General features: G+C 40.6%; 1 protein-coding gene across 1 annotated transcript in view; it reads left to right on the forward strand.

The window, feature by feature from the left end:
* EDAR (ectodysplasin A receptor) overlaps positions 1–9,810 on the forward strand; it is a 49,328-nt gene that overhangs the window by 29,413 nt on the left and 10,105 nt on the right. Inside the window, exons 6-7 of the mRNA XM_018568195.1 lie at positions 6,599–6,685; positions 7,734–7,859. Of these exons, the coding sequence (XP_018423697.1) occupies positions 6,599–6,685; positions 7,734–7,859 (213 nt within the window). The remainder of the gene's footprint in view (positions 1–6,598; positions 6,686–7,733; positions 7,860–9,810) is intronic.

The following is a 9,810-nucleotide window of genomic DNA, read 5'->3' on the forward strand; positions in this document are numbered from 1 at the left end:
CACCGCACGTTGTTCTCTGGGGCGTCCTGCTCGCGCCACCGAGCGCTGGAGTCTCACCACTCCCACCGGCCCTCCCGGCTCTCCCGCCCGCAGTATCCATCTCCAACCGCCCACAGCACCTCTCTCCTCCCTCTGTGCCTGCCCGCCTCCACACGCTCTCTCCCCCTGACACACCACTGGTTGTCTCGGGCATCCTGCTCGTGCCCTCGAGCGTTGGAGTCTGACCACTCTAACCGGAAAATCACCGCCGGAAACCTAGGGTGTCATCCTGTATTCCCCACCCACTCACCCCCGATCCATTCGGCGCCCTTGCCCACACTGACCTAACATATCCAGCAGCCAACTCAGCATCCACAAGCAGCCATATACTGCATACCATCCGGGCCATACCCCTCTCAGTCCTGACAGCATCCATCAGCCCATATCCATCCGTGCCTGCCACTATCAGCGTTCCCCTTCTATGCAGGATCCCTGCAACACACAGTACTTGGACCCAGGCTCTCACTGCAATCAAGCCCTTCACAACCCTACGGCAGTGACAAACCCATTTACCTCCCCATTTTCCCCCATATCGGTCCACACACATAAGTGATTGCTCACTATCCCCATCATTGGAGGTTTCCCATCAATCTACCCCTCGTCAATGATATCGCGTCAGCATTTACTCCTTGGTAAGTTGTCATTGTTGTTATATAAAGTCACTATATGGTAGTAGCGCTTCTGTCCTCATTTTTCAGTAACTGTGGATGTGAAGCCTGCTGATTCACATGTTTGAATTAAAATGGATGCTGACTTAATAGCAGAATCTCGGATGCAAATTTGATGAACAAATGCATATTTTCTTTGTATATATTCAGATTAAATAAATAAAAATGTGCTGAAATAAAATACTACGGTTCAGCAACAACAAGTCTGTCTGACTAGAGCCTTTAGGGCCTTATTTTAGGGCTATCTTCCCAGATGCAGACATTTCTACTGGAGCAGGAAAGATATTAGCTTCTACTTCCTCCCTTAGAGATGTCAGCACTGGCTGGATGTCCAGTCCGTTACTCTGTCCTCTCTATCCAGGAATGTTGCTAAATGCTGGTACTTCTAGGTCTTCTATTGGGTGCCTCATTTTGTTGTCATCATCACAAGTATGGTCCTGTAGGCAAACATACTTCAATCTGTGCTGAGCCTCTGTTGTGAGATTCTCTGTATACTGGACATCTATTCACAAACCTGCACTAACAACTGCAACCTTTTCTTACAGTTCTTTAGAATTAGGTTGGGTAAAACATTAACTGAATTAGAAAAAAAATGTTTTTAATGAATTACAGGGTCTCTGTGTTCACTTGTACTTTAAAAATGCATATTTTTTTTATTCCTTTATGAATTAACATCTGTTGATTTACAATGGAAGTATAGATTTTATTCACCATATGCTTTTGGAACATAATTATTTGTTTTGTTTTTCTATTTAAAGCCAATAATAATACATTTAATATTTAACTGTAAAAATAGGCAAATTATTTCTATATGGCTTAATTAGAGATAGACAAGGTTAAGGTGGAAACATTTAAGGTTCAATACATGCAACCTTGCAGCACTGAAGCGGTATATCTCACTCTGACCAGGATTCTATCAAACAAGTAATGGTTTTGATTGCCTGTCATAGTTGCTGATCATTTGTTGGAATTTAATTCCTACAAACCAGTCGGGTAAGCTAAAGCTTTGGCATTCAGCCATCACTGCAGTCTCCACAAAAATGTAACCAAGCAATCAGTGCCAAGTATAAATTTGCCTACCAAGGTAGTCATGCCGCAGCAGGCCATCAGTATCTCCTCATATTTCCTTTAATTAACTGCTGTTTTGTCTGATTCTCAGATTACCAACATGCTTTGACTGTGTCCCTTTTAATAGTCTGAGCTAAAAGGCTTAGCAGACTTCCAGTGAAGATCAAATGTACTCTATCAGCTTTGCCTGTGCTGATCTCATCAAAAGTGTGATCCTCGATAGCACATCACCTGCTAGAAATAATATACACTTCACTCAAATGAAGTGCTACCCAACTTAAAGTATAACTAAAGGCTCCTATATGGTAGTGCAAAAAAAAAATAGCAAACCCAGTTACTATGTATTGCATAAGCTGCATAAAGTAAACGCAAACTCCTTTTATCTTCCCTGACTGAGCCAAATCTTCTTTCTTTTGTGTCTCACATGCTCCCCCTCCCAGACGCTGCAGGTCACAGTAGGAGGGGATTCATTAACTATCAATCCAGAAAGTAGTGGGCAGGACTAGGTGTGGATAGGTCCTGATTGATCTTCAGCAACATGTTTTCATCCCAAGCAAGCGTACATGAGAGTGGCAATGCTGTTCTAAATTCAGGAGCAGTGCAGCATTGTTGCCACACAATCACAGGGTGCATTAGGTAGACTTAAATGGAAATAAAAAAACTTGGAAATAGAATGCCATTGTTGTAAGTTGATGGTAGTTGCTGCTGAAAGGAAACAGCACTGAGACAAATACATAGTTTACCACTTTTTCTTCTGAAAATATGTGTTGCCTCTTGTCTTGCTGAATCACTTTTTGAGTAATTGAAATAAGCATGCAGAATAAGAATTGTAAATTCACTCTGACTTCACTTACTACATATTTTTTCAGATAGTGAGTTACATAGTATTAAAGCCATTGAAACAATCTTCACAATTATTGTTAATTTAGTTATTTTGTTGATATTATTATTTATTTTTGCCTCCCCCAAACTAGGACATTATAAGATCATATGTCACAACCACACAAGGCGCGCATTTTCATTGACTCTATTTCAGTCTCTTTCTCTATTTTTGACTCCATTCACACCGGGGCGGCTGTCTGCGCGTATTCTGCTGTACGGATATGCGGGGAGCCGCTCTAAACAGAGAATACAATGCACTTCAATATGCATCGTTCAGACTATTGCAGGGACCGCACGGTACAAACCCGCATGGCCTCCAAAATATTACAAGCATGATAATCCAATGGATTCCGCACTTTTGCAGCTATTTAATAGCTGCAAACAAGTGGCATCTGTGTGGATTAAAAATGTTTGCGCTTTCGTCCCACATGGTCTTTCGTGTGGAAAACCGTGCGGGAAACGCAAACGCTATATATATGTGAATAGAGCCTTTAACTGAGAGACAAGTTCTCTAATAGGAAAAAAAGACAGCAAAACCTACCTGCTGATACTCATCTTCTCTACGCTCCTCTTCCGATCACCCCATTTGACATATACAGGGTTAACTTTTTCCTCTTCTACATCAGGTGACAGTGCTTTGGCCTGGTGATTGACCTAAGCCCTGTATCTCTGGCAGAGGTCCATGCTCTCCTATGACCAGTGGCTCAGGGTGTTACTGAGGGCTTTAATGGAGCAATGTAGTGGTGGGGGAGTGAAGCGTGAATGAGTATCAATGGGTGGGGGACTTTCTAACGAGGGTCGCAGGTTGGACAGGAGGGTTCTAGTGTGTAAAGTCTGATAATCTATAAATGTTGCATTAATTAAGGGAGGCCTTACCTTTGTCAGCAAAGACAAATAAAAACAGCTGTATAAGATTTTGTTTTGACAGGTTAGATACTTTGATCATATTTTTTAGGTGTGCTTTGAGTTGTGTCTGTGTGCTTGGTGTTTTCCTCATAGCTTTTATGTGTATAGCAAAGCTTATTGACTGAGAAGCTCAGGAGCTGTGTATATGTTGGTGGTTTTCCAAAATATACTTTTAATACCCAGATACTTAAAAATAATTTATTACTAGGGAAACAAAACAAACCAAAAATTGTGTGAAATGAATGGGGTCTTGGCAAGTAGTTGGTCTTAGGGTGTGTGTGTGTGCTAGAACTCATCAGAAAATAACCGGGTTAGTTCCAGAGCTTCTGATGATGCTACAGACTGAGATGTAGTAGATCAATGCTTATGCTTATTTGGAAATATTGGTGACATCTCTCTTGCATCCTCTGCACTTCCTCTAATAGTCCAGGGGTGGGCGGAGCTGATCCAGATCCATTAAGTCTCCACTACAGTAACAGGTCCCTGTAATAGTGAATAGTTACTTTAAAGTGTGGGTGAACCCTAATTTACATAATCAGGGATGTGTTTCCTTTGTCCCCAACAAAGCACAAGTTCTTTATCTCTCTAAAAAAAAAACACCAAACTACATTCGATACCTGGTGATTCTTCCTTTCACCCTGTTTCCTTATTGTCAAGCTAGGCACAGAAACAGATCTGTCCTAGCATGGTCAGTTTGTGTCTCTGCTTTCTTCTTGAAAGCTACAGGAGGCCATATTTATGCATGGCATGCCTGTACTCCAATGGTCAGAAGGCTGCTGACATGCCTACCTGCCCAGCCCTGCTTCTGCTTTGAGCTATAGAACATAAGTCTATATTCCCATGGTCAGAAGGCTGCTGACACACCTACCTGCCTAGCCCTGACTTGTGCTTTATGCTATAGAATGTCAGCCTATATCCCCATGGTACCTTCCCAGCCCTGGCTTCTGCTTTATCCTATAGGACGTCTGCCTATACCCCCATGTTCAGAGGGCTGCTGACACACCTAACTGACCAACCCTGATTTCTGCTTTATGCTATAGGACGTCGGCCTTTACCTTCATGGTGCGAGGGTTGCCGGCATACCTACCTGCCCAGCCCTGGCTTCTGCTTTATGCTATAGGATGTCCTCCTATACCCCCATGGTCAGAGGGCTGCTGACACACCTACTTGCCCAGCCCTGACTTCTGCTTTATGCTGTAGGATGTCAGACTATACTTCCATGGTCAGAGGGCTGCTGACACGATTCTTTGCCCAGCACTGCATAGTTTGGGTGACAATGAATGGGATAGAGGAGTTTCTACCCCCACCTCTTGAAGCCCAGGATGTAGTGGCTGCATAGCAGTCTTATGTAACTGCTTGTAAACAATAGAAAAATAAAACAGTATTTACAATTTTGGGGGGTTTATTGAAAAAGGTTTGCTTTGAGTTAGTGTCAAACATTGTTCAAAGGGTTTAGGATAGTCAGGGCTCACATATACTTGGATATAGGTGATCTGTTGTGGGAGAGGTGCATGGGCCATAGTTGGTTATATTAGCTCCCTCCTGACCTCATCTACCACCCCTTATGCTTGTTGCAAAAATGTAAAAGAAAAAAATCCAAAGTTACCAGAAACCCAAAATGAAGTAAATATAAATAAAGCCCAGATTTCTATGCATGTCTGATGTTCATTATGGCACTGGCATTGATTGTATGTGCGGAAACATTTTTTTTATTTTCAAATTAACAGCTAGAAAATACAACTAGATTTAATGAAATACGCTACAGATGAAATGCCAATCTGTCCAAAACAAGATGCATAATTTGTTAGGAGAGACTTCAAAAGCAAAATGTAATTAAGCGTGGAACCATCGCATTTCCTAAAAAGTAAAAAAAAACAGCTTTGAACAGTTAGCTGTCAGATACGATGTGGTTAAACATAGTTTCTCATTAAATGCTGTAAGGGCCTTTGTTTTAGTAAACATTGTAATAGATCTGGGCTAGTGTCCTGTGAATGGTGTTCTGGATTGCAGTAGTGTGAACTTGTACTACATGTGTTCTTACCAGTGTTGTCATTTTCACAGCAAGGGCTCAAAGTTGTGCTAAACTGAGAGTCGTAAGCCGAAAGAGAAAACCATATGCTGCTAATAGCTGAGACTACAATACCATTTGTCTGATTTCATAATCAGTGCTGAGAATTTTAACCATCAGTATTTACCATTGATTGCATGTGGTTATGCGAGGCCATGGTTTAAAAACTGAAACCTAAATCATACCAAAAAGCCTTTTCCCACTGTCTTACCTTGCTGATGAAAATTGTAACTGAATCTATAGACCTTAGATGTAGACATATATTTCTTCATGAAGCTACTGTATGTCCAGCCCATGTTTAGGAAATACTTATGTTGTGTGGAGACTTATCTTTATAGCTGGCCATACACTGCTAGAATTTTGGCCAACTTCTGCTGACTAGGCTAGAATTTGGGCTGTAGGTGGCCCTGTCAGCCTTACTAGGCTCACCAAAAGTCAATTTAAGTGACTTTTGTCAAAGGAACCAGGTGTAAAATTATTAACCGTACAGTAATTGCGGCCAATGAGCTTCAGCCACTGTTTGGGTATTCTGACAGCGGCAGGTGCCAGCTGACAGAATACAATAGACCAGCAGGGGAAATTCCTCCATCTACACTGTTTAGATTTCTTATGTAGAGCCCACAGAATGAATGGAGGAAACATTTGTGTATGGCCAGCTTATGCAACCTGTCCCTTAGCTCCAAACACTTGCTCATAGTCAGGCCTGAGCATAGATCTGGGTGTTGGGCTGCAGTGAGATTGGTTCTGATATAATAAAATTACTGCTTGGCCGTAGGTGGGTTTGGGCAATTAGACGATTTGCTTGGCTACATCTAAAGTCCATATATTAATTTGAAATTTGCATCGGGGTCAAGGAGGAGGTGGGACAATTATTATAAATTCCATTTCAATTCAAAGAGGAATCAAATCGCTATGTTGTTTACCCTGTTACTTCATGTTGATTGATGAGTGTTTCTTTCCTTGGCAGGCATTGGAACAGCACATTATCCTCCAGGTGGTTCAGCAAGAACAGTAGGCACCAGCACTATTTCTCCCTTCCAACATGCACACAAAGGTGAGAGATCTGCATTCTCATGCTGCATTCTAAAAATAAGAGGGAGCTCTGTTATCTAAATCTACAGCATTGCATATTCTCTCTGCTTTCTCATTTTGCGTCTCTCATTATGTTTTATTCACTACAACACATTCTGGAAAAGCTAGGACACATGATTTCCTCATCACTCATTGTTATAATTATTCAAATAAAAGAAAGGTCAACTTAGTGACTATAGAATGCATTGGAGGATTCAATTAGTTTGAAATCACCAGCCTTCATAACAGTGGTCACAGAACACCTTGATTTCTTTTGCACCAAAGTGCTTAATCATAAGGTCTAATGACTAAGCACTTTGGCGTGAAACACATTAAGAAGCTCTGGGACCACCATTGTAAGCTGTTGATTTTATTTATTTTAAAAAAACAGCTTCATTGCTTTGTAGTCACTGAATGGACCTTTCTTTTGTTTCAATGGTGTATCGCCAGTCAGGCAAGGCTGTGGTTCTGCTGGATACAGAAAGGTGGATGCTGGATGGGTTCCCTAGTGTAGGGTGATGTATTGTTGTATATATTGTTATCATTATGTTATATACCTACTGATCGGTCCCAAATATGGCATTGCTTTTTTTCTTAACCTTGAGATTAAACATTAAACATTTTTAAATGTTTTAGTTTAATAGCAGCAGTGTCTGCCTGCCGTGTTCACTTCATCAGTTGGCCAATGAGCTGCTTTTCAGGTCTATCAGATAGGCAGTCCATTGGCTCCCACAATGCTGCTGTTTATTGCAGGGCAATGGTTTAGCATTGCCAAACTTCAACAGTATGTTCTGTTACTGGTGGTTGTATGCACTTTAGTGGACCACATCAAACTGTGTTCTTATTTCTGTCCATGCTGTATATGTAGTCAAAGTCTCAGGTCACAATAGACTCTATATAGTGGCTATACTGCAGGTAGTGCCAAACAAGCATAAGCCATAATGTGCTAAGCCTCCCATGGGCCCTTATAAATGTTGATATATCTTGAGATTTGTACTTTTATGTAATAATAACATGATCTCTTTTATTAGTGGATGTTCCTGGACAAGGACACTTGGCCACAGCTTTGATTATCGCCATGTCTACAATATTTATCATGGCCATTGCTATCGTTCTTATCATCATGTTCTACATTGTCAAGACCAAACCGACTAGAGGTAATGACTGCATGATTTTTGTTAAGTTATATAGTGTTGCTCAATACATTTAATTAAGAACGTACTGCAGCACCGTTAGTTGACAATTACAAGCGTATCAGTCTGTACATAAATAAGAAAATCATTGAATATAGAATGCAGACATACTATCAGATCCTGAATATACTGGTGTTTCCAATGCCATATCGGAAGTTGCATACAACGCAACATACTACCAAAACACTATTGCTGTTATTCTTGATGACTTAGTTATTAAAATTATTAAAGATGTAAAGCTTTTGCACTAATCATTGGGTAACCTAATACTCTACTTCCTCATTATAGAAAAAGATTATTAAATTGTGAAAGTGTTATGGTAATGTCTGGACCTTGTCACATACTCCTTAGATATCAAAGTACATTTCATTTACCACATACAAGAGGCTAAACAGGACCAGCTGGAAAACACTGTCTTAGTTTTACATATACAATGTTGAGCATTACAGCATCCAGTAATTCATTTTTAGTTGAAATAGCACAGTTTTAGTCTTAAAGGTCTGTTCATCCAAAACTGATAGTACTGATAGTAGGTGATGATGGGATGAATAAACCCACTAGCTTTTTTTTTTATCTCTAGGGTGGTTGAGCTGTGAGGTCTTCCCTGAAGATCCGAAAGGCCAGCACTCAATTCCAATTCCATCAATATTTATTGTAACATAGCAGGATAAAAGGCAAACATCTACATTGATGGGTTTCCACTAGCCCTGGCCTTAGTCATAGCAAAATGTAAAAGTGTCCACCTCCTATTATACACCACACTTAACTCTAGGTAGGGGATGATAAAAAGGTGGACAAGAATGGTATAACATACAAAGAGGAAAGAATAGCATAAACAATACACAAATATCAAATTATAAAACCACAGTACCATTAAAACCACAAATACAGAAGAAACATGCATGATCCATACACTGCACTGATGATGGTTGAAAAGCCTGAAAGAGCAGTATTTAATGATCCTTTTTTTTTTAAATTACTTTAGTGCCTTTTCACCATAACCTGTATAGTTCAACTATCTTGTTCGGTCTGAAGCCCTACCCCACAGAAGTTATGTTTTTTTAGCACTGATGAGGGCCAAAAACCCTTAAACAGCTGTTTAAAGTCTGGAATAAATGGTTCTGTGAGATTAGGTTACATTTGCACTTTGCACCACCAGTTCTAGATGTGTATCTGCCCAATGGGGTGTAAAGCAATGATTTGCATGGCTCTGCTTACTGTCCTAAAATGAGGAAGAATCCTCTTGTTTTTGGTATATGTGATGAAATAAGGCATGTTAATACCTTCTGTTTTAAGAAAGCCTTACTGCAAAAAGCAAAAGTCACATATTGCAAATTACACTTAATGCATTAAACCGCATACATTAAACGTCTAGTGTTAATATTTAGAAACTGTCAGATTGTGACTGTTTAGAATGTTTCAATGTACAAAACAGTAGCACCGGTATTCATTCCACATCTATATAAACCTTGAACTTGAAGCCAAGTAGCAGAGCTATTACTGACACTGTTATAATAAGAAGGGAAAAACAACGATCCTAAATTAGTTGCTCTCCTTCTGGAAAAGGAGGGTCTCCCATTTGTGTTTCTGGATCTAACCCTCTTTCACACTAATAACTCTGCAGTAAGCATGAAAGAAAATAAATGAAGAATACATAGAGAGTGAAACTACTGGTCAGTGGTAGGTAGACAAAGCTTATATTCAGGAGTTCAAAGATTTATATGAGCTAGTTACATGAGGCAGCTTGAAGAGGGTTGCCTCAGGTGGCCCCTCTTTGGGTCCCGCCACCCCCTTTCTGGCCAGAGCGTTCCAGGTTGCTAAGAGCTCTGGCTGGCATCCCGCTCAGCTCCTGGCAACCAGTGATGTCAGTGAGCTGGGCAGGATACCGGACAGAGCTGGAGCCAGAGTTAACAAC

Source organism: Nanorana parkeri, unplaced genomic scaffold (genome assembly GCF_000935625.1).
Source record: "Nanorana parkeri isolate BGI_ZX_2015 unplaced genomic scaffold, ASM93562v1 scaffold1153, whole genome shotgun sequence".
Lineage (NCBI taxonomy): Eukaryota > Metazoa > Chordata > Amphibia > Anura > Dicroglossidae > Nanorana > Nanorana parkeri.